The 25,819-nt window shown below is 45.7% G+C and overlaps 1 protein-coding gene across 1 annotated transcript in view; it reads left to right on the plus strand.

Moving 5' to 3' along the window:
• Positions 1–6,611: 6,611 nt before the first annotated feature.
• LOC137350691 (creatine kinase U-type, mitochondrial-like) overlaps positions 6,612–25,819 on the plus strand; it is a 53,409-nt gene continuing 34,201 nt past the window's right edge. Inside the window, exons 1-5 of the mRNA XM_068015568.1 lie at positions 6,612–6,626; positions 12,627–12,797; positions 16,455–16,653; positions 21,197–21,292; positions 24,873–25,094. Coding sequence (XP_067871669.1) covers positions 12,649–12,797; positions 16,455–16,653; positions 21,197–21,292; positions 24,873–25,094 — 666 coding nt within the window. The 5' untranslated portion in view covers positions 6,612–6,626; positions 12,627–12,648. The remainder of the gene's footprint in view (positions 6,627–12,626; positions 12,798–16,454; positions 16,654–21,196; positions 21,293–24,872; positions 25,095–25,819) is intronic.

Here is a 25,819-nt window from a genome sequence, read left to right on the forward strand (position 1 = left end):
AAACAGAGATGAGGAGACATTTTTTCTCTCAGAGGGTCATGAGTCTTTGGAACTCTCTTCCTCAAAAGGCAGTGGAAACAGAGTCTTTGAATATTTTTAAGGCAGAGGTCGAAAGATTCTTGATAAGCAAGGGGGTGAAAGGTTATTGGGGGTAGCTGCAAATGTGGAGTCAAGGTTACAATCAGATCAGCCATGATTTTATTGAATGGCAGAGGAGGCTCGAGGGGCCGAGTGGCCTACTCCTGCTCTGTGTTTGCGTGTTCATTTGTTGGATAGTACTAGAGAAGGAAGTAATACCTTATTAGGTAGCAGCAGAATAAGAAGGAATACGAGGAATACAAAGATAGATTTAGAATGCGTGTATTTAAAGTGTAGTGAATAAGATTGGTGAGCTATAAACACAAATAGCTGTGTTGGAATATGATGTAGTGGCAATAACAGAAATGTGGCTTAAAAATGATGAGGAGTAGGCACTTAATATTCATGGATACAAAGTATTCAGATAAGATAGGGAAGGAAAAAAGGGAGGTGGGATAGTAATACTGATTAAGGAAGACATTGGAAAGAGTGAATGTCCTTGATGGGGCAAGCACAGAATTCATTTGATTAGAGAAGCAAAAAGAGTATAATCATGCTACTGGGTGTATTCCATTGGCCTCCAAACAGTGAGAGAGAGAGACGTAGAGGAGCAAATCTGTAGGGAAATCAGAGATGTGCAAGAACTATAGAGTGGTGATATTGGGGGACTTTAATTATCCAAGTATTGATTGGGATAATACAAAGAACAAACAAAGAAAATTACAGCACAGGAACAGGCCCTTCGGCCCTCCATGCCTGCGCCGATCCAGATCCTCTATCTAAACATGACGCCTATTTTCTAAGGGTCTGTATCTCTTTACTTCCTGCCCATTCATGTATCTGTCTAGATACATCTTAAAAGACGCTATCATGCCCGCGTCTACCACCTCCGCTGGCAACGCGTTCCAGGCACCCACCACCCTCTGCGTAAAGAACTTTCCACGCATATCCCCCCTAAACTTTTCCCCTTTCACTTTGAACTCGTGACCCCTAGTAATTGAATCCCCCACTCTGGGAAAGAGCTTCTTGCTGTCCAACCTGTCTATACCTCTCATGATTTTGTACACCTCAGTCAGGTCCCCCCTCAACCTCTGTCTTTCTAATGAAAATAATCCTAATCTACTCAACCTCTCTTCATAGCTAGCGCCCTCCATACCAGGCAACATCCTGGTGAACCTCCTCTGCACCTTCTCCAAAGCATCCACATCCTTTTGATAATGTGGCGACCAGAACTGCACGCAGTATTCCAAATGTGGCTGAACCAAAGTCCTATACAACTGTAACATGATCTGCCAACTCTTGTACTCAATACCCCGTCTGATGAAGGAAAGCATGCCGTATGCCTTCTTGACCACTCTATTGACCTGCGTTGCCACCTTCAGGGAACAATGGACCTGAACACCCAAATCTCTCTGTACATCAATTTTCCCCAGGACTTTTCCATTTACTGTATAGTTCACTCTTGAATTGGATCTTCCAAAATGCATCACCTCGCATTTGCCCTGATTGAACTCCATCTGCCATTTCTCTGCCCAACTCTCCAGTCTATCGATATTCTGCTGTATTCTCTGACAGTCCCCTTCACTATCTGCTACCCCACCAATCTTAGTGTCGTCTGCAAACTTGCTAATCAGACCACCTACACTTTCCTCCATATCATTTATGTATATCACAAACAGTGGTCCCAGCACGGATCCCTGTGGAACACCACTGGTCACACGTCTCCATTTTGAGAAACTTTCTTCCACTGCTAATCTCTGTCTCCTGTTGCCCAGCCAGTTCTTTATCCATCTAGCTAGTATACCTTGGACCCCATGCGCCTTCACTTTCTCCATCAGCCTACCATGGGGAACCTTATCAAACGCCTTACTGAAGTCCATGTATATGACATCTACAGCCCTTCCCTCATCAATCAACTTTGTCACTTCCTCAAAGAATTCTATTAAGTTGGTAAGACATGACCTTCCCTGCACAAAACCATGTTGCCTATCACTGATAAGCCCATTTTATTCCAAATGGGAATAGATCCTATCCCGCAGTAACTTCTCCAGCAGCTTCCCTACCACTGATGTCAGGCTCACCGGTCTATAATTACCTGGATTATCCCTGCTACCCTTCTTAAACAAGGGGACAACATTAGCAATTCTCCAGTCCTCCGGGACCTCACCCGTGTTTAAGGATGCTGCAAAGATATCTGTTAAGGCCCCAGCTATTTCCTCTCTCGCTTCCCACAGTAACCTGGGATAGATCCCATCCGGACCCGGGGACTTGTCCACCTTAATGCCTTTTAAAATACCCAACACTTCCTCCCTCCTTATGCCGACTTGACCTAGAGTAATCAAACATCTGTCCCTAACCTCAACATCCGTCATGTCCCTCTCCTCGGTGAATACCAATGCAAAGTACTCGTTTAGAATCTCACCCATTTTCTCTGACTCCACGCATAACTTTCCTCCTTTGTCCTTGAGTGGGCCAATCCTTTCTCTAGTTACCCTCTTGCTCCTTATATATGAATAAAAGGCTTTGGGATTTTCCTTAACCCTGTTTGCTAAAGATATTTCATGACCCCTTTTAGCCCTCTTAATTCCTCGATTCAGATTGGTCCTACATTCCCGATATTCTTTCAAAGCTTCGTCTTTCTTCAGCCACCTAGACCTTATGTATGCTTCCTTTTTCCTCTTAGCTAATCTCACAATTTCACCTGTCATCCATGGTTCCCTAATCTTGCCATTTCTATCCCTCATTTTCACAGGTACATGTCTCTCCTGCACGCTAATCAACCTCTCTTTAAAAGCCTCCCACATATCACATGTGGATTTACCTTCAAACAGCTGCTCCCAATCTACATTCCCCAGCTCCTGCCGAATTTTGGTATAGTTGGCCTTCCCCCAATTTAGCACTCTTCCCTTAGGACCACTCTCGTCTTTGTCCATGAGTATTTTAAAGCTTACGGAATTATGATCACTATTCCCAAAGTAGTCCCCTACTGAAACTTCAACCACCTGGCCGGGCTCATTCCCCAACACCAGGTCCAGTATGGCCCCTTCCCGAGTTGGACTATTTACATACTGCTCTAGAAAACCCTCCTGGATGCTCCTGACAAATTCTGCGCTATCTAGACCTCTAACATTAAGTGAATCCCAGTCAATGTTGGGAAAATTAAAATCTCCTATCACCACCACCCTGTTGCTCCTACATCTTTCCATAATCTGTTTACATATTTGTACCTCTATCTCACGCTCGCTGTTGGGAGACCTGTAGTACAGCCCCAACATTGTTACCGCACCCTTCCTATTTCTGAGTTCTGCCCATATTGCCTCACTGCTTGAGTCCTCCATAGTGCCCTCCTTCAGCACAGCTGTGATATCCTCTTTGACCAGTAATGCAACTCCTCCACCCCTTTTACCTCCCTCTCTATCCCGCCTGAAGCATCGATATCCTGGGATATTTAGTTGCCAATCATGCCCTTCCCTCAACCAAGTCTCAGTAATAGCAATAACATCATACTCCCAGGTACTAATCCAAGCCCTAAGTTCATCTGCCTTACCTATACACTTCTTGCATTAAAACAAATGCACCTCAGACCACCACTCCCTTTGCGTTCATCATCTGCTCCCTGCCTACTCTTCCCCTTAGTCACGCTGACTTCATTATCTAGTTCCTTACAGGCTTTCGTAATGTTAGAGTAAAGGGTAAGGAGGGGTAGGAGTTCCTGAAATGTGTTCAAGAGAACGTCCGACCAGTATGTTCCCAGTCCATTTAGGAAGAAGGCATTGCTGGATCTGGTGCTGGGGAATGGGGTGGGCCAAATGGACCAAGTGTCTGTTGGGAAACAGTTAGGTAAGAGTGATCATTGTATCATAAGGTTTAAATTAGTAATGGAGAAGAGCAAGGAGTGATCCAAGTAGAACTTCTAAATTGGAAGAGGGCTAACTTCAATGAATGAGAGGGGATCCAGACAGGGTAAAATAGAATCAAATTTTGACAGGAAAAGCAGTAACAGAACAATGGATGTTCTTTAAGGAAGAGATGTTTCAGGTACAGGCTAGGTACATTCCAACAAGAGGGAAAGGCAGGGGAAACAAAGCCAGGGCTCCTCAGATGGCAAGAAAGATAAAGAATATGATGAAACAAAAAAAAAGCACATACATTGTGTGTCAGGTGAATTCTTCCAGCAAGTGGTTTGCCACAGGGATCAGTGCCGGGGCCTCAACTTTTTACAACTTATATAAATGTCAATTGCAATAAGCTGAGAGAGAAAGAGAAGAGGCAAACAAAACTGGCAAAGAGAAAATATGAGAATGGAATGGCAGTTAACATAAAAAGTAACCCAAAAATCTTCTACTAGCATGTAAATAGTAAGTGGGTAGTAAGAGGCGGGATTGGTCCTATTAGGACAAAGAAGGCAATATATGCTTGGAGGTGCAGGGAAAGTCTAGAATACTTAAAGAATAAATAAGGTGTTTACTAAGGAAGATGATGCTGACAAAATATAGGTAGAAATGGAGATGGTAAAGGTAATGAATGGTGTGAAAATTGATAGGCAGAATATACTGGAAAGCTGGCTATGCTTCGAGTGGATAAGTTGCTTGCTCCAGATGGCTGACATCTCAGGTTGCTAAGGGAAGTGGGGGTGGAGATAACAGATGGGCTTGGCATAATCTTCCAATTGTCTCTAGATCCGGGGGAGGTTCCAGAGGATTGGAAAGTGGCAAATGTGACACCCTTATTCAAGAAAGTCTTTAAGGACATTCCTAATAACTACTGCCCGGCCAGTTTAACAACAGTAGTGGTAAGATTTTGGAAACAATAATCAGAGAAAAAATTGAAAGGCACTTGGAGAGGTTGAAGTTCATAAAGGATAGCCAGCACAGATCTGTAAAAGGCAGATCGTGCTTGACTAATCTAATTGAATTTTTTGAATAAGTGACAGAGAAGGTTGATGAAGGGAATGCAATGGATGTTGTCCATATGGATTTTAAGATAGTTAGAGTTAGAGATACAGCACTGAAACAGGCCCTTCGGCCCACCGAGTCTGTGCCGACCATCAGCCACCCATTTATACCAATCCTACATTAATCCCATATTCCCTACCACATCCCCTCCTACATTAATCCCATATTCCCGACCACCTACCTACACTAGAGGCAATTTACAATGGCCAATTTACCTATCAACCTGCAAGTTTTTGGCGGTGGGAGGAAACCAGAGCACCCGGCGAAAACCCACACGGTCACAGGGAGGACTTGCAAACTCCGCACAGGCAGTACCCAGAACTGAACCCAGGGCGCTGGAGCTGTGAGGCTGCGGTGCTAACCACTGCGCCACTGTGCCGCCCACTGTGTTTGACAAAATACCACATAAAGGGCTGATTAACAATATTGAGGCTCATGGAATAGGAGAGTAATGTCAGTTTAGATTTTTAAAATGGCTTAAAGACAGAAAACAGTGAGTCATGATAAATGGTTGTTCTTAGACTGGAGGATGGTAGACCGCAGTGTTCCCCAAGGGTCAGTGCAGTGTAGACCGCAGTGTTCCCCAAGGGTCAGTGCAGTGTAGACCGCAGTGTTCCCCAAGGGTCAGTGCTGGGATTACTGCTTTTTTGATGTATATAAATGACATGGATATTGGAATACAGACTAAAATTTCAAAATTTGGACATGATACCAAACTTGGAGGTGTGGTAAATAGTGAGGATGGTGTACCAATCAACTGCAACAGGACAGAGAAGACTGGACAGACAAGTGGCAGATGGAATTTAATACAGTGAAGTGTGAGGTGATTCATTTTGGCACAAGGGTTAGGGAGAGGCAATATAGACTTAATGACACAATTGTATAGAACATGCAGGAACACAAGGACCTGAGGATTCTTGTGCATAGATCTTTGAAGGTGCCAGGATATATTGAGAAAGTAGTTAGCAAAGCATATAGGATCTTGGGCTTCACAAATAGAGGTATTGAGTAAAAAAAAAAAGGGAGGTTATGCTGAACCTTTATAAAGCTCTGGCTAGGCCACAACGAGAGTATTGCATTCTAATCATCACACTTTAGGAAGGATGTGAAGGCCCTTGAGAGGGTGCAGAGGAGATTTAGCAGAATGGTTCAAGGGATGGGGGATTTTAGTTACAAGGTTAGGTTGGAAAAGCTGGGGCTATTGTCCTTGGAGCAAAGGAGATTGAGGGAGATTTGTGGATGCTCTACAGAAAGCTAGCATACACTCGATGGGCTGAATAGCCTCCTTCTTTTCTGTAATCATTCTATGACTCTATAATGCCCACTGGCCACATGCTGCCTAATTACCTTGCCAATATGGCCCTTGATGCCCAGGTAACCTTTTTATTTATGTTCTATATTTCTCATTCTCTGCAGCACCTGTGGAAGAGCCTGTCACTCTAGAATTGGCCTTTATAGCCACTCCAGGCGCTGCTTCACAAACCACTGACCACCTCCAGGCGCGTATCCATTGTCTCTCGAGATAAGGAGGCCCAAAGAAGATATTTCTCATTTACTGGTTTTGTCTTGTGTTAATTTTATGGCATAAATTTGGTAAGGATTACTGTTGGTGCCATTGCTTTGTTGGTTGATCAGTCCGAGATCAGAAGACAAAGACCCATTGATATGAGTGTGTTGTATCCTACTGCTCTAGTTTCTCTATCTCCCCTCATGCTCTCTCCGAGCTCATCTTGTCCATGAGACCCTCCTCCTGCTCCCTCAACCCATTTCCACTAATCTGCTGACTACCCAACTTCCCTCCCTGGCTCCCATGTTAGCTGATATTGTTAACATGGGAGCCTCTCTCCCCTCAGGTACTGTCCCGCTCTACTTTAAATCTGCTGTCGTCTCGCCTCTCCTTAAAAAAACAACCCTTGATCCCTCCTCCGTCCTTGAAAACCATTACCTCTCCCTTACCTCTTCAAAGTCCTTGAACATGTCATCACCTCAGCTCTGCTTCACCACCATTACTCTTAACCACTCTACTGTCTCTAACCTGTCAGACTACTTGTCCAACATCCAGTACTGGATGAGCAGAACTTTCCTCCAACTAAATATTGGAAGACAGAAGCCATTATCTTCAGTTCCCCCCACCAACTCCACTCCCAAGCCACTGACTCTATCCCACTCCCTAACAACTTTCTGAGGCTGAACTAGATTGTTTATGAACTTGGTGTCATTTTTGAGGGTGAGATGAGCTTCCAACCACATATTTGCACCATCACTAAAACTACCTCCATCTACATAACATCGTTGGACTCCATCCTGACTCAGTTCATCTGCTGCTCAAACCCTCATCCATGCCTTAATTCCATCTAGATTTCACTATTCTCATGCACAACTAGCCAGCCTTCCGCATTCTACCCTCTGTAAGCTTGACATCATCCAACGTTGAGCTGCCCGTGTCCTAACTCACACCAAATCCCATTTACCCATCACTCACTGACCTACACTGTCTCCTGGATAAGTAACATACTGATTTTAAAAATCACATCCTTTTTCTCAAATCACTCCACGGCCTCGCCCCTCTCTATCTCTGTAATCTCCTCCAGCCCCAGAACCCTCTGAGATATCCACGCTCATCTAATTCTGGCCCCACGAGCATTCCCAATTTTAATTGTTCCACCATTGGTGACCATGCCTTCAGTTGCCTGGACCCTTTCTCTGGAATTCCCTCCATAAACTTCTCTGTGTCCTTTTCTTCCTTTAAGACACTCCTTAAAACCTACCTCTTTGACCAAGCTTTGGCTATCTGCCCTAATATTGCCTTACGTGGCTCAGTGTCTAATGTTGCTTTATAATTCTCCTATGAAGTACCTTGGGCCACTTTCTTATATTAAAGGCATTATATAAATAAAGGTTCAAGTTATATTTGACTGCAGGGTATGTCAGTATATGGTGGTTGAATAGTGGGAGTACTTGTAAGGTATTCGGGTGAAGAAAGATGTATGGTGTAGAATTGATGAATTGCATTGTCATTATTTGGAAGAAGGGATTATTGGACATTTAGCAGGGAAAAGCTTGCAGTTGTGGTTTATAATATTTGGATGGGGGACTATTGTGTGCTGTAATAAGACGGGACAGGAGAAATGGAGAAATAGTGGGTCATTGGACAGCTTGGGTGAATGAAGTTCTAACAAGTTGTAGTATTAAATGGAGTAAGTATCACAGTCTGTGTGGAGAATCCCTCTATCTTGTATTGTGTTTGGATTGAGGGATTTCTATGTTGGTGTTTAGCTGAAGAAAGGTCCATGTTGTGTAATTGTGGGGTGGAGGGAGACCTGCATATATAGCTAGGTGTTTAGAGTCATAGAATTATATAGCATGTACAGCACAGAAACAGGTCGTTCAGCCCAACTGCTATATGCCGGTGTTTATGCTCCACATGAGCCTCCTCCACCCTTTTTCATCTAATCAGCACATCCTCCTATTTGTTTCTCCCTCATGTTTTTATCCAGCTTCTTCTTAACTTTTTTTTCTTCAATCATGGGATGTGGGCATTGCTGGCTAAGCCAGCATTTATTGCCCATCCCTAAATGCCCTTGAGAAGGTGGTGGTGAGCTGCCTTCTTGAACCGCTGCAGTCCATGTGAGGTAGGTACACCCAGAGTGCTGTTAGGATGTGTAACTGAAGCTATACCATTTGCCTCAACTACTCCATAGGATAGTGAGTTCCACATTCTCAACACTCTCTGAGTGAAGAAGATTCTCCTTACCTGGTCTGGCCTACATGTGACTCCAGACCCACAGCAATGTGGTTGCCTCTTAAATGGCCTGGCAAGCCACTCAGTTCCAGGGCAATTAGGAATGGGCAATAAATGCTGGCCTAGCCAGTGAAGCCCACATCCCACAAACAAATGAAAAAAAACTGAACAAAATTTGGAGAGAAGGGATAATTGCGTATTGTAGGACATTCAGAAAGAGAGGAAGTGCTGGTAAATGATGTGATTTGTTAGGGGGAAATCACTATTGTATATTTGTAGAGTTTTAAATAGCTGGAGAGATTCGTGTATGTTGAAGGACATTTGGACATAAGGCCCATGTTGTACAGGAATTGAAAGGCGGCAGTACCACTGCAATCAGAAGGAAAGCCTGCTGGTGAGGTGTTACATTTTGGAATTGAGGGTGTCCGATGTATTATCCTGGAATTAAGTGGCAAATATGCTAACACATCCCATGGTGACTGTGAGGGAGGCCTGGGGATTGAATGCAGAGTGTGGTGTGCGGGGAGCTGTTTTGATGCAGCTACTTTTGTGGTTTGTTGCATTGCATTCAGTGGAGATTATTACTGGCGATTGAAGGAGTTGTCTGTTGTTAGCTTGGAGGGGGCACCATCTCGGTTTACAGGCCGTTGAACAGATTTCAGCTATATTAATGTTCAGATTATTTGATTTTGGGAGCCAAGAATGAGCATGTTTTGGGATGGAGAAAAATCTGTGCAGGGTTGGGAATGTTCCTGGGGGTTCCTGACACTCTCAGAATTCTTGAACGAACCTGGCGAAGCATCAAGTGTTAACTTGACTAGAATTTTACATTATGTTTGAAAATGAGGTAGTTCAATCTGAAGCCACGATGTTAAATTTGAGCAAAGAAAATTATGAAGGTATGAGGGGCAAATTGGCTGAGGTGGATTGGGAAAATACATTAAAAGGTATGACGGTGCATAGACCATGGATAGTCTTCAAAGAATTATTACATAGTTTACAGTAACTATACATTCCTTCAAGGTGCAAAAACGGCAAAAGTAAAGGCAGTCAACCGTGGATAACAAAGGAAGTTAAGGATTGTATAAGATTTTCAGAAACGGTCTATAAAGTTGCCAGAAATAGTGGTAAACCTGAGGATTGGGAGGATTTTAGAATGCAGCAAAAGAGGAGCAAGAGACTGGTAAAGAAAGGGAAGAATAGAACAAAATGTAAACCAGCAAAAAACATAAAAATGGACTGTAAAAGCTTGTATAGGTACGCAAAAAGGAAGCTTTTGGCGAAGACAAATGTGGGTCCATTACAGGGAGAGTAAGGAGAATTTATAATGGGGAATAGAGAAATGGCAGATAAACTAAATTATTACTTTGTGTCTGTCTTCACTAAGGAAGATACAAGAAATCTCCCAGAATTAGAGATCCAAGGGATTAGGGGGAATGAGGAATTGAAGGAAATTAGTATTAGCAAGAAGGTTGTATTGGAGAAATTAATGAGGCTGAAGGTTGATAAGTCCCCAGGACCTGATATTCTACATGCCAGAGTGTTGAAAGAGGTAGCTGTGGAGATAGTGGATGCATTGGTGATCATCTTCCAAAATTCTATAGATTCTGGAATGGTTCCGGCAGATTGGAAGGTAGCAAATGTCACCCCACTATTTAAGAAGGGAGGGAGAGAGTAAACAGGGAATTACAGACCTGTTAGCCTTACAACAGTCATTGGAAAAATGCTGGAATTTATTCGAAAGGATGTGATAAATGGACACTTGGATAATAATGTTCTGATTGGGCATAGTCAACATGGATTTATGAATGGGAAATCATGTTTGATGAACCCTTTGGAGTTTTTTGAGGATCTTACTGACAAAATTGATAAAGGGGACTCGGTGGACGTGGTATACTTGGATTTTCAGAAGCCTTTTGATAAAATCCCTCACAGGAGGTTGCTTAGCAAAATTAAAGCTCATGGGATAGGAGGTAATATACTGGCATGGATTAAGGATTGGTTAACAGGCAGAAAGCAGAGAGTAGGAATAAATGGGTCATTCTTGCATTGGCAGGCTGTGACTAGTGGGGTACCGCAGGGATCAGTGTTTGGGCCCCAGCTGTTCACAATATATATCAATGATTTGGATGTGGGGACCAAATATAGTATTTCCAAGTTCGTGGATGACACAAAACCAGGTGGGAATGTGTGTTAGGAAGAAGTTACAAAGCAGTTCAAAGGAGATTTGGACAGACTTAGTGAGTGGGCAAGAATGTGGCAGATGGAATAGAATGTGGAAAAATGTGAGGTTATGTACTTTGGTAGGAGGAATAGATGTGCAGAGTATTTGTTAAATGGTAAGTGATTAGAAAGTGTAGATCTACAAAGGGACCTGGGTGTCCTCGTCAATAAGTCACTTAAAGCTAACATGCAGGTGCAGCAAGCAATTAAGAAGGCTAATGGTATGCTAGCCTTTATCACAAGAGGATTTGAATACAGGAGTAGTAAAGTCTTGCTTCAATTGTACAGAAGCTTGGTTAGACCGCAGCAGGAGTACTGTGTGCAGTTTTGGTCCCTTTACCTTCGGAAGGATATTATTGCCATAGAGGGAGTGCAACTAAGGTTCACCAGACTTGTTCCCGGGATAGCAGAACTGTCCTGTGAAGAGAGATTGGAGAAACTGGGCCTGTATTCTCTAGAGTTTTGAAGAATGAGAGGTAATCTCATTGAAACCTGCAAAATAGGGATAGACAGGGTAGATGCATCAAAGATGTTTCCCCTGGTTGGGAAATCTAGAACCAGGGGACACATTTTCAAAATAAGGGGGAAGCCACTTAGGACCCAGATGAGGAGAAATTTCTTTACTCAGAGGATTGTGAATCTTTGGAATTCTCTATCCCAGAGGGCTGTGGAAGCTCAGTCATTGAGTATGTTTAAAGCAGAGATTAACAGATTTCTAAATACAAATGACATAAGGAGATATGAGGATAGTGTGGGAAAAAGACATTGAAGTGGATGATCAGCCATGATCGTATTGAATGGCGGAGCAGGCTCGATGGGCTGAATGGCCTACTCCTGCTCCTATGTTTCTATGTTCCTATTCTGCCCACCGACATCTACCCACCCACGGAATGTCCCCAGCATCTCCTGCCTTGGTCCCAGAGACTGGGGGGGGGGTGGGGGGGGCATTGGGAGCTGTCCATCCACAGTGGTGCTGAAACTGGGGCTGCAGTCTGTGTGCTGAGTCCCTGCTCACCGTCACCCTCAGTAAGCTGTTAAAACCATTAAACTCCCACCGCACAAACCAGATTTGGAATGTGTTTCCAACACCATCTAGAGGGCAAACAATGCACTGTGTTCTACATTAAAATTAAAAGATTGGGAGTTTGCAAATAACATCCCACTGCCAATAGCTTGTTACATCATATATATGTGGAAGTCTGTGAATGAATTGATTGCTGGAGGTGAATCAGAGCATAAATAATCAAAGAGGGGCAGAGTGCATAGTGTCATGAAAGGATAAAGTGAGGTTAGAGACATTAGTTGAAAAATGTGTAGGGAAAATGAGCTCAGGACATAAAAACATCAAATGAGATGGACAAATAAAGATTTCCTGGATATAGTTGACTGGTAAATAAAAGTGTTTGTTGAGGGGAATTCCTGCCATCCAGTGTCTCAGTGCTGCCTGCTTTGGGTTGGTGAGTGCCTCAGGAATGCACTCACCGCATGTAGCCTGCCGCTCACTCCAGATTTCACACAAGACCATAAAAAAGTTACGGCACAGAAGGAGGCGATTCAGCCCATCATGTCTGCGCCAGCTGCCTTCCTCACTTCTGCCCTCAAACTTCTCGCTGCCGTTCTTCTCGCAGGTTCCTGGGGCTCGCTCTGAAAATGGCCAGTGCTTTCTCTCGGATCTTGACCAACAGGAGGACCAGCGGCATCCTCACACTGGTGGGAGCCGGCTCTCTGGCTGCGGGGTTCCTGCTCACCAGGCATTATGTGAAAGCAGGGAGTGAACAGAGGAAACTGTACCCCGCCAGGTAAGAAAAAGAAACACTTGTATTTATATAGCGCTTTTCACAAGCACTGGATGTCTCCAGGTCAATGAAGTACATTGAAGTGTAGTCACTGATATTCTGTAGGAAACACAGCAAATTGTAAACTCCCACAAACAGCAGTAGGACACTGACCAGACAATCTGTTTTTGTGATGTTGGTTGAGGGATCAATATTGGCCAGGACACCGGGGAGAACTCCCCTGCTTTTCTTCTAAATAGTACCATGGGATCTTTTACATCCACCCAAGCAGGCAAATGAGGCCTTGCTTAACGTTTCTTCCAAAAGATGGTATCTCCAACAGAGCAGCACTCCGTCAGTACTACACTGGAGTGTCAGCCTTGCTTTTAGTGCTCAGGCACTGGAGTGTGACTTGAACCCAGAACCTTATAACTCGGGCGAGAGTGCTGCCCACTGAGCCACAGCAAGAACCAAATAAATTGATGTGGCATTTCAGGAGCTGGGGGAGAGAGGAGAGAGTGGAAAGAGAGAATGAGCAGCTCAGGCTTGCAATGGAATGAATAAATTGGTAATTCAGAATCATCTCAACAAGTTATTGGTAAAATAATTACTCTTGGTTAATATTTGATGATTGGACAGGTGTTAGCTCAGTTGTTCTGCCTGTCTTGTTTATAACATTGCAGTCTGTCTTCTTTCTAAATTCTCAAATACTGCACCGAACCCAGTCTGTGCTGCACAACCCTCCCCCGCTAATTACCTCAGGACTGCAGGCCCTCTGTAAAGATTCAACTCCTGAAAACATCCAGAGTCTTCATCTAACTTCATAAACGTGAACTTTATGACCTGTCCATCTGGATTAGTAAATGAAGGTTGGGTGGCAGATGGACACATCCATGTTTAACACATCTCCAAACGGTATCAAAGAATTGTGTCAGAATGTTGACTAAAACACTGATTCAAACACTAATCCCATCTCCAACCAGAAATTCTGTTAACATTTGCCACTGTTGCCTTTTGAATAAAAGCTTTAAAAAAAATACCCTGTGTGGATTTATCTCACTGAAACTTTCCTTTATTCACTGTCTGTCAATTGTTTCATGGATGCCAATGCTATTGTGGAGAACGGTCCCAAATGCGCTGTCTGGAAATTTCATTATTTGTAGAGCTAAGATACAGCCTGGGAGTCGGATAGAACCAGAAACTAACTGTGGGTAACATCAACTCACCAATCCAAGGTGCTGTGATCATTAAATACTAAAGAATCAACAATAATGAAAAGGAGAGCTGGAATTTTATTTTTGGAACGCTGGAAAAGTGAAGAATACCTCACATCATGTTACAATATTGAGTGTCAGAAAGAACAAGAGACAGAAACATTAGTGAGTTGGAACGCGAGTGGTGGTTATTAACATCCTGGCCATCTGTTTCCTTATAAAACAACCGGTGTTAAATCTGACATCTGCAGTCTAGGTAGCATTAACCTGGTATTAAACTCCATAATCCGGAGTAAATCTTGGGCCAGGTTAATGGCTATAACTGTCAATCAGATGCAGAAAATGGACATATTGATATGTTGCCTTTGGGTCTATTTTGCATATGCTATTATTCACGATGGGAAAATGACAGTCCATTGCGATCTAATATTACTTGGTACTTTTAATTTGTCACTTCAAAATGTTCCCACCACCAATAGTACACCTGTCTCTCACCCCAATGATAACACAGATCATAATGCTTTCTCCAAACACAGCCTATGATTTGCAGAACATGGTCTATTATTGCACTGCAGGGTGTTTTTCACAATTCAAGTGAAAACTGTGACATTTCACAGCTTCATCGCTACATGTTACTGAAACCTAAGTTGGACCTCCTGTTCAGTTTTAGAACCTATTATATCAGTTTGGAACATAGGAGCAGGAGTAGGCCATTCAGCCCATCAAGCCTGCTCCACCATTCAGTACAATCATGGCTGATCATCCACTTCAATGCCTTTTTCCCGCACTATCCCCATATCCCTTTATGTCATTTGTATTTAGAAATCTGTCAATCTCTGCTTTAAATATACTAGTTCGTAAATTAGTGAATGAGATTGGCAGGTGGTCATCCAGAGATAATTGGATTACTCAAAGTATACTTTGCTCTGCTCCAATTTTTTTTAAATTGGAAACTCCAGGTGAAGTGATAAGATTCACAGTTCAGGCCTTCACTGAAGGAATAAACAGGAAAAGATAAAGTAAGATTAGACACCAAGCTTGGATTTTACAGAGAATACGGGAAGGTGGAAGGAAGTGAGGAGTCCCACAGTATGTGACTCTGCAAAGAACGAGTCGGAATAGATGATGAGATGATTTCAATACAGTGAGATATGGAAAAATTAAAAATTCTGCAAAATACCTTATTACCCAGTAGGGTCAATCCTCATAACTGGGTTCAGCAAAAACAATACTTCTCAATATATATAAATGGATAATTTTAGAGATTTGCCACTTTTTTTTCAGCAGTGGGTGTTTAATTTTAGTGCAACAATTCTAATTGGGTTAATGAATATATTGTCTATGAGGTTATCCACTTTGGTAGCAAAAACAGGAAGGCAGACTATCTGAACAGCTATAAAGTGAGAGAGGGGAATATGCAGCGAGACCTGGGTGTTCTCATACACCAGTCGCTGAAGGTAAGCATGCAGGTGCAACAGGCGGTAAAAAAGGCAAATGGTATGTTGGCCTTCATAGCGAGAGGATTCGAGTACAGGAACAGGGATGTCTTGCTGCAATTATACAGGGCCTTGGTGAGGCCACACCTGGAATATTGTGTGCAGTTTTGGTCTCCTTATCTGAGGAAGGATATTCTTGCTATAGAAGGAGTGCAGCGAAGGTTTACCAGACTGATTCCTGGGATGGTGGGACTGACGTATGAGGAGAGATTGAGTTGGTTGGGATTATATTTGCTGGAGTTCAGAAGAGTGAGGGGGGGATCTCATAAAAACCTATAAAATTCTAACAGGACTTGACAGGGTAGATGCAGAAAGGATGTTCCCGATGGTGGGGGAGTCCAGAACCAGGGGTCGTAGTCCAAGGATACGGGGTAAACCTTTCAGGACTGAGATGAGGAGAAATTTCTTCACCCAGAGAGTGGTGAGCCTGTGGAATTTGCTACCACAGAAAGCAGATGAGGCCAAAACATTGAATGTTTTCAAGAAGGAGTTAGATATAGCTGTTGGGTCTAAAGAGATCAAAGGTAATGGGGCGAAAGCGGGAACAGGTTACTGAGTTGGATGATCAGCCATGATCATAATGAATGGCGGAGCAGGCTCGAAGGGCCAAATGGCCTACTCCTGCTCCTATTTTCCATGTTTCTATTTTTCTATATGTTGAATGCAAAGACTGTGAACCTGTTCACCTGGCTTTTACCGGTCCCAGCTTTTTATTTCTTGAATGTGCATTTTTAAAAATTGAATTCAATTAATCAGTCTAGTAAGGTTCCACATCATCCTTTCAGATACAACTTAAAACCTACCTCCTGGACCAAGTTTTTTCATCACCCTTTCTAATGTCTCCTTATTTGGCTCTATTTCAGTTCTTGTTCTGATTATATTTCTGCGAAGCTCCCTTTTTACTCTATTAAAGCTGCTATAGAAATGCAAGCGTCATTATGGTCGTATCTTCATTGGCTTTATATTCTCAGTGCGGACTATCCTTACCTTCGCAAGCACTACAACAGCATGTCGTCTTACCTGACCCCTGGTATATATGCCAAACTGCGGGATAAGGCTACATCCAGTGGCTGGACACTGGATCAATGTATCCAGACCGGAGTGGACAATCCTGGACAACCTTTTGTCAAGTCCATAGGCATTGTAGCAGGGGATGAAGAATCCTATGAGGTAAGAATAACTGTGCAGTGAATATGGATACAGATGAAACACAGACTCAGTTAAAGCACAACAAAATCAGTTTGAGTTATGATCTAATGCAGGGCAGCATGCATGAGTATCAGTGGAGTACTGGCATTATTTAATCTAGAATCTGCAAGCTCTTAAAACCCAGGCTTGTTGTCAGCCAACCACCACTGTTGCACTTACCTTGACTTCTCTCCTACTCTTTCTGACCTTAGCGCTGCCCTGAAATATGGCTTCCAACCTTTCACCTGGGTTGCTAAAGGAATATACAAACATCGAAAATTGACAGCTGGTCCATCAAACCTGCCCTACACCATAATGGCCAGAATACAGGTCATTTCTTTTCTCTGAAGAGTCATTCAATGGGAAAATGATGGAAAGGAAAAGAGCTCATAGCCAATCTGCATCACATTCCATTGGAAAAGATGATCCAGTCCCAATGGATGGGTGACGGCTGCGGGGGGGGTGGGGGTCACGTGATGCAACAGGTTCCAGAAGTAAAAGGGAATGAATCACCATTTGAAACATCTGAATGTTAAAGGACGTGGAGTCTGAGCAGGAGGACGAGATTGGACCAGGTGGATCTTGTGCAGAAAAGCACCAGCACAGATTTGATGGACTGAATGGCCGATCTCTGTCCTGTAACATTCGGCACAAGGGTCCAGTGTGAAATAACACGGAGTAAACTCCAACTCAACCTCTAGTGAACATTGGTACACAGCATAAAACCTGCAGCGAATTTGGCCTTAGGTTGGTGTTCTCAGTCAGGAAGTCTGATGGATGAATGGGGTTGGGGACACTTATCTGAGCAATATTCATCAGGACAGTGTTAAGGAGCTTTACTCTGTCTCTAACCCCTTGCTCTACCTGCTCTGTGAGTGTTTGACGGGATAGCGTATAGGGAGCTTTACTCCGTATCTAACCCACGTTGTACCTGCTCTGGGAGTGTTTGAAGGGACTATGGAGAGGGAGTTTTACTCTGAAAATAACCCCGTGCTGTACCTGCTCTGTGAGTGTTTGACGGGGACAGTGTAGAGGGAACTTTACTCTGTATCGAACCCCGCTTTTTAAAAAACTCTGTACTTAACCCTTTTTAACCCTGCGCCACGAGAGGGACATCTCCCCATTCGCCAGGATTTCCCCCAGGACCTGCGCGTAATCGTCCCCCAGGACGTCCCATAACGCCCTGAGGAACTCCATGGTCAGCCCGTCCAGCCCCGGGGATTTGCCCCTCGAGAGCTGGTGGAGGGTGCCGGTCAGCTCCGCCAATGTGAGCGGAGCCTCCAATCCTTCGGCGCCCTCCGAGCTGACCTGCAACAAGTCCTCCTACAAAACGCTGCACGCGTCCTCGCTGGACGGATCCGGAGAGAACGACGCACTGTAATAAGTACGGACCAGGAGGCCCATTCCCTCCGGATCCATGATGGAGGATCTGTCGTCGGCCAGCAGCTCGATGAGCTGCTTCCAGACCCCCCGCCATTTTTCCAGCAAGTAGAAGAAGGGTGAGGCGCGGTCCAAATCTTCCAGGATCTGGATCTGCGACCTCACGTACGCGCCTCAGGACCCTATGAGCTGCAGGTCCCCCAGCACACCCTTCTCTTTATACGCCTGACACAGGGCCGGGTCTGCGACTGCATTACCGAGGCGGGACTCCAAGTCCAGCACCTCCCTCTCCAGGCGCCCGATCTCGGCTTCCCAACTCTTGGTCGACCCCTTCACGTATCTCCTGACAGAAGACGCGGATGTGAGTCTTGCCCACATCCCACCATAGCCTCAAGGAGGGGGAACCCCCCTGCTTCCTGCTTCACTCGGTCCAGAATCGACGGAACGAGTCCCGGAATCGCTCGTCCTCCAGCAGCCAGTTGTTAAAGTGCCAGTACGCGGACACCTCCCGCATGTGGAGTGGAATGAACTCCGCCCACACCAGGTGGTGGTCCGTGCATGGCTCCAAGTGCATGGAGGCCGCCGAGATGCGGGAGACGTACGCCTGTGAAAAGTAGAGGCGGTCGATTCAGGACCCTCCTCCTCCAGACCTCCACGTGAAGGTGCTGGAGTTGGGATGGAGATTCCGCCAGACGTCCACCACGTTGAGGGAGCTGATCAGCTCCCTCAACTTCTCCACTGATGCTTGGCCGCGCTGGGGACTGGATCGATCCCCCACCTCGAGTGTACAGTTAAAATCCCCCCCAAGGATGACGCCGCTATCGATGGAGCTCAAGAGAGCGGACACTTCTTCAAAGAAGCGCGCTTGCTCGCGCGGGGTCTGGGCATGTACACATTCACAAAGTGGAGCAACATGCTACCCAGGCGAACCGCGAGGTGGAGCAAGCGGCCCGGCACTAGCTCCTTGACCCCCAAGATCTCCAGCTGAAAAGTCACGTCCAACAAGATAGCCACCCCACTAGAAATAGGGGTGAGGTGACTCATGTAGAACCCACCCTGCCACTCCAGGAGCCAGGTGGTTTTATCTCCCGGAACGGTGTGGGTTTCCTGCAGAAAGCTCACCGCGTGTCTCCCTTCCCTGAGGACTGAGAGATTGTGAAATCTGCGGTGAGACCCCCTGCTGCCGTTGTTGTTGAGGCTGGCTATGGTTATCTTCATGTCAAAGGTACTTAAAGAACATCACCAACACCTCACTGTGAGGAGGGAGCGGAAGTGCACCTGGCCTTCCACTCCCCCAGCAACCCATTGAGGAACACATTAAAACGGCGCCTCTCAACTAGTTTTACTCCCGCACCCTTGCCCACTTTCTTAACGATGGCATGGACGGACTGAATGATCAGTGCCAGACTCGACCAACGGCCGAGGGCCAGCTGAACTTTATCGCGGCAACCCCTGCAAGCCGCGAGGAAATCCCAGAGTTCCGCCGTGGGGATGAGAGGAGACTCGGCGGGAGGCACGAGGGACTCCACCACCTCACTGGCGATGGAATCAAGATCGTCCTCCATGCCCCACACCGAGTCCCCATCCTCCTCCGGGTTGTCACCGCCAGCGGCCGACACACCCACCACACACTGTGGGGCGGACGTCCCGGCCGCGTCAGATGGTCTCGCCTCCGTCACGATCCCACCCCCAGGATCGATGGTGGAGTCCTCTCTGGGTTCTATTGTGAAACTAGAGCCTGTGGGCTCCAGCGGTTCAGAACCCCCCTCCACCTCCGTCCCCAGGCCAATGAGTGGTCCAGGGGAGACGGAAGTTCCCGACTCCGGAAATCCAGCCGGAGCCGAGACCAGAGGCGGAGAGAAGAGGCCATCTCCCGCTCCGCCAGCACCCACAGACCCAGCAGATGGGGCAGCATTTTCGGTTATAACTGGGTCGATTGTCTCCTGGTTGCTGGTGGACGTAGCTTTTGACCCCATGCTTAGATGTTATTAGTGCAAACGTTGACGGGGCAACAGGTGTAGCTGCAGCAGCCGCAGCAGCATATGTACGGGAGGGCTCCGCCACCGGCGAAGGAGGGCTTGCCATGGGGTCTAAGAGCCACGTCCACCCTCAAGAAACAAAGCAAATTTACACAGTTGAAACAAAAAAAAACTTTAAACAAAGCGGTATGGGAGTAGAGGAGGATAGAGGTCTGAAGATAAAGGGGAGGATAGGTGACTGAGTGGAGGAAGGGAGAGAATGGCTGAAACGGATGTTTGCTCCAACTGCCAGTTGGAGCACCTTCATAACAATTAGTCCAAAACTATTTGTTGTCTTCCAGTTGGGGGAGGCTTTTTCACCCGGGACAGCTGGAACGGCCCAGTACTCTCCTCTTCTGATTTTCACAAAAAGTCTTCACCCGGGCAACTCCAGCTGTCCGGAGCAGGCAATTGGCGTGGGGAGGGAGCTCCCTGTGTGCAAGCACCAATACAAATACAGGGGCCCCTTACCGGATTTGGCAGCCCCACCCCTGAGTCTTCCGGCCTCTTCTCCCCCCCCAAACAGTTCAAACTTAGAGTCTTTCAGGTGCTCTGCCACCCACTTCTCCAAAGCAATTGCAGCCTTTCTTGATGGTTTCTCTCCACTCTGCATTCACCTCTCTCCAGTTTCTCCAATCTCCTCTCTCCACTCTGCAGTAGCAGCAGCAGAGGTGCAGCTGCTCCTCCTGATTGCAGGCAGGAAGTGCTCCAAATTGCCCAGCAAATCCCATGCTGTACCTGCCTTTGGGAGTGTTTGATGGGGACAGTGTAGAGGGAGCTTTACTCTATATCTAACCTATGCTTTATTTACCTTGGAAGCACTGCACTGCCAAAGTTTTCTATTTCTCTGCATTAAGATACCTTGCCTTGATGAGCACAGAAACCAAAAGTCTCAATTCTGTTCAGCAATTTTGTTTAGAACAATCAGCAAATTGTATGCAGTTGTGAAGGAGAAGAGTTTTCTTTGTATTCCCTCTCAAACCTCTTGTTGATGCGTTAACCTGGGACTGTTCATAATGTTCTGTGTGTGACTGTATCTTACTCCATTTACTGTGCGGAGTTCATTGATGTTGCCTGACACTACCTTAATGGAACTCTACCTAACGATACCTCCTCCAACCATGCAGATCTTTGCTGACATATTTGACCCTGTGATTAAGGAAAGGCACAATGGATATGACCCGAAAACCATGAAACAACCCACGGATCTGGATGCAACCAAAGTGAGTAGGAGACGTAATTTCTCAAAAAAATATTCATTCATGGGATGTGAGTATTGCAGGCAATGACAGCATTTATTGTCCACCCCAAAGTGACCCTGAGAAGCCGATGGTGAGCCACATTCTTGAACCGCTGCATTCCACGTGGTTTAGCTACATCCACAGTACTGTTAGAAAAGGAGTTATAGGACTCTGACCCAGTGACAATGAAGGAACGGCGATATATTTCCATGTCAGGATGGTGTGTGGCTTGGAGGGGATCTTGCAGCTGGGTGGTGGTGTTCTACAGCTCTTGTCCTTCTAGTTGGTAGAGGTTGCAGGTTTGGAAGGTGCTGTCTTGTAGATGGTACACACTGCTGCCACTATGCGCCGGTGTTGGAGGGATTGGATGTTTAAGGAGGTGAATTGGGTGCCAATCAAGCGGGCTCCTTTGTCCTGGATGGTGTTGAACTTCTTGAGTGTTGTTGGAGCTGCACCCATCCAGACAAGTGGAGAATATTCCATCACACTCCTGCCTTGTGTCTGCAGATGATGGACAGGCTTTGGGGAGTCAGGAGTTACTCACCACAGAATTCCTTGCCTCTGATGTGCTCTTGTAGCCACAGTATTTATATGGCTGGTCAGTTAAGCTTCTGGCCATTGGTGACCCCTAGGATGTTGATAGTGGGGGATTCAGTGATGGTAATGCCATTGAACATCAAGGGGAAATGGTTAGATTCTCTCTTGTTGAAGATGGTCATTGCCTCACACTTATGTGGTGCAAATATTTACTTGCTAATTTTCAGCACAAGCCTGAATGTTGTCCAGGTCTTGCTGCATGCACGCACAGACTGCTTCACTATCTGCGGAGTTGTGAATGGTACTGAACACTCTGCAATCATCAACGACCATCCTCACTTCTGACCTTACGGTGGAGAGAAGGTCATTGATGAAGCAGCCGAAGATGGTTGGGCCTAGAACACTACCCTGAGGAACTCCTGCAGTGATATCCTGGGGCTGAGATGATTGGCCTCCAACAACCACAAATAACCTTTTTTGTGCTAGGTATGACTCCAACCAGTAGAGAGTTTTTCCTTTAATTCCCATTGACTTCAATTTTGCTGGGGCTGCTTGATACTATACCAGATCAAATGCTGCCTTGATATCCAGGGCAATCACTCTCACCTCACCTCTTGAATTCAGCTCTAGCGTCCATTTTTGGACCAAGGCTGTAATGGGGACTGGAGCCGAGTGGTCCTGGTGGAACCCAAATTGAGCATTGGTGAGCAGCTTATTGCTGAATAAGTGCCACTTGATAGTACTGTCAACGACTCCTTCCATCACGTTGCTTATGATTGAATGTAGACTGATGGAGCGGTATTTGGCTGGATTGGATTTGTCCTGCTTTATGTGGACGGGACATATCTGGGCAATTTTCCACATTATTGAGTAGATGCCAGTGTTGTAGTTAGAGGCTTGCTAGTTCTGGAGCACGTCTTCAGTACTATATTGGGGATGTCATCAGGGCCCATAGCCTTTGCTATATCCAGTGCCTTTAGCCATTCCTCGATGTCATGTGGAGTGAACTGAATTGTTTGAAGACTGGCATCTGTGATGCTGGGGGTCTCAGGAGGAGGCCAAGATGGATCATCCACTCAGCACTTCTGGCTAAAGATGGTTGCAAATGCTTCAGCCTTGTATTTTGAACTGACATGCTGGGCTCCCTCATCGAGGCTGGGGATGTTTTTGGAGCCTCATCCTCCTGCTGTTAGTTGTTTAATTGTCCACAACCATTTGTGACTGGATGTGACAGGACTGCAGAGGTTATGGGTCATTGGTTATGGGATCACTTTGTTCTATCTATTGCATGCTGCTTGCGCTGTTCAGCATGCATGTAGTCACGTGTTGAAGCTTCATCAGGTTGACATTTCATTTTAGGTATGCTTGGTGCCACTCCTAGCATGCTGTCCTGCAATCCTCATTGACCCAGAATTGATCCCCTGACTTGATGGCAATAGTAGAGGGATGTGCTGAGCCATGAGGAAATAGATTGTGGTTGAATACAACTCTGCTGCTGCTGATGGCCCACAGCGCCTCATGGATGCCCAGTTTTGAGCTGCTAGGTCTGTTCTGAATGTATCCTATTTAGCACGGTGGTAATGCCACGTAACACGATGGATGGTATCCTCAGTATGAAGACGGGACTTTGTCTCCACAAGGACTGTGCGGTGGTCCCCCTCTACCTAGGAATAGGCACTGACATGTTACACAATGGACATTTGACAAAATTATTGATTCAGCCATGGACATGGGGGCAATTAATCTGTCTGTAAAGTATATATCCAATCGAATGCCATCAAAACACTATCTGATTTAAAACACATTTCTCCCGATAAAGGAGCCAAGAATATAAATGTCAACAGAGAGCAGTACAACTGTATTAGCTAGCTAGCAAGTAAAATAGTATGCATTGCCAATGTGAATTACTTTTGTTGACAGAATAGAGCTAGCTAAACCATATCAAGGGGTGGTAGATGGTCATACTGTGTCAGGAATGCAAATTCATCCAATAAACCATGAAATTCAAGGAGAGGATTGTTATTGTGGTCATTGAGGTGAGGCTGTAGAAAAATCAGCAATAGGAAGACAGACCATTTCTCACACTGCTGTTGTCATAAGACAATTTAGCCCATAGTCAATGTTTGTTAAACTTCTCCACCTCCTTGTAATATGTGTCTGAAGACAGGGCACCCTTCAGAAGGGCAGTGATCAAATAGGCTGAGGGAGGGGGATTAAATGGGTGGACAGAGTCAGTGATAGCGGAGAATGTACGTGGACTGTGGGAGGGGGATTAAATGGGTGGGTACAGCCAGTGATAGGGGAGAGTGGACAGGGGCTGCGGGAGGGGATTAAATGGGTGGGTAGAGTCAGTGATAGGGGAGAGTGGACAGGGGCTGTGGGAGGGGATTAAATGGGTGGGTAGAGTCAGTGATAGCGGAGAATGTACATGGACTGTGGGAGGGGATTAAATGGGTGGGTACAGCCAGTGATGGGGGAGAGTGGACAGGAGCTGTGGGAGGGGATTAAATGGGTGATAGAGTCAGTGATAGGGGAGAGTGTACATGGACTGTGGGAGGAGATTAAATGGGTGGGTAGAGTCAGTGATAGGGGAGAGTGGACAGTGGCTGCGGGAGGGGATTAAATGGGTGGGTAGAGTCAGTGATAGGGGAGAGTGTACATGGGCTGTGGGAGGGGATTAAATGGGTGGGTAGAGTCAGTGATATGAGAGAGTGGACAGGGGCTGTGGGAGGGGATTAAATGGGTGGGTAGAGTCAGTGATATGAGAGAGTGGACAGGGGCTGTGGTAGGGGATTAAATGGGTAACAAATGGAAATAAAACTCCGGGTATAAAGTGAGCTGCTGACTCGCTATTGCTTGTCCAACATCAATGCACAAAGTCAAAATCTAGCTCAATGAGTTTAGACCCAGTACTAAGAGAGTTTATGATGATCCCAGGCCAGCGCTGTGAGGGACACTGCTACCACAAACTGACTCAGCCAAGCACAAACTTTGAATTAGTTCGCTGTTTTTGTTCTTTTTTCAGATTAGGAATGGACAGTTTGATGAAAATTATGTCCTTTCCTCACGTGTGAGGACCGGTCGCAGTATCCGAGGACTCAGTATGCCTCCCGCCTGCACTCGAGCTGAGAGGAGAGAGGTGGAGAGGGTGACTGTCGAGGCATTGGCTGGATTAAAGGGAGACCTAGCTGGAACATACTACAGTCTGACCAGCATGACCGACAAGCAACAGCAGCAACTCATTGACGTATGACATTGAAACAATTAACCTTAGTTATAGGGGACTGGTTGGTGCAGTGCATTGGACACTAGCATCTAACACAGGAATCAAATTTAGTCCAGATTCTGAAATGAAAGTAAGAATTCAATTTTGAAAGACTCAACCAAGTTCCTAATGGGCAGGGAGCCACAACATCACACTGTCCTTCATTCCATGGTCATTGATAACGATATTCAGAGGGCACAGGTTGCCATCTTTTGTGATGGGGGTTGGGGGAAGGGGGAGGGGGTTCTCATCTCAGTTTGAGATTGAGGCACATTGTTGGCCAGAGGAAGCTTTACTCTGTATCTAACTCCGTGGTGTACCTGTCCTGGGAGTGTTTGATGAGGACAGTGTCGAAGAAGCTTTACTCTGTATCTAACCCCCGTTTTTTTCTCTTTTTTTTTAAAGGTGGCCTTTATACCCCAGGCCCCTTTTATAGACATATTGTTAAAATAACTTTATTTAAAAAAACAGATAAACCAAAAACTCAAATTAAAATGCCATTCTCGGCGTCGACGATGCACTCCAGTCCCTGTGGTGCCACCGGTCGCGGAAGGCCTCAAGCGTATCGGCAGACACCACATGCTCCTTCTCCAGGGACACCGGGCGCGAACGTAACCATGGAAGAGGGGCAGGCAATCAGGGAGGACGGACCCCCCGACGGCCCGCAGCCTGGACCTGTGAATTGCCACCTTGGCCAGGCCCAGGAG

Source organism: Heterodontus francisci, chromosome 35 (assembly GCF_036365525.1).
Source record: "Heterodontus francisci isolate sHetFra1 chromosome 35, sHetFra1.hap1, whole genome shotgun sequence".
Lineage (NCBI taxonomy): Eukaryota > Metazoa > Chordata > Chondrichthyes > Heterodontiformes > Heterodontidae > Heterodontus > Heterodontus francisci.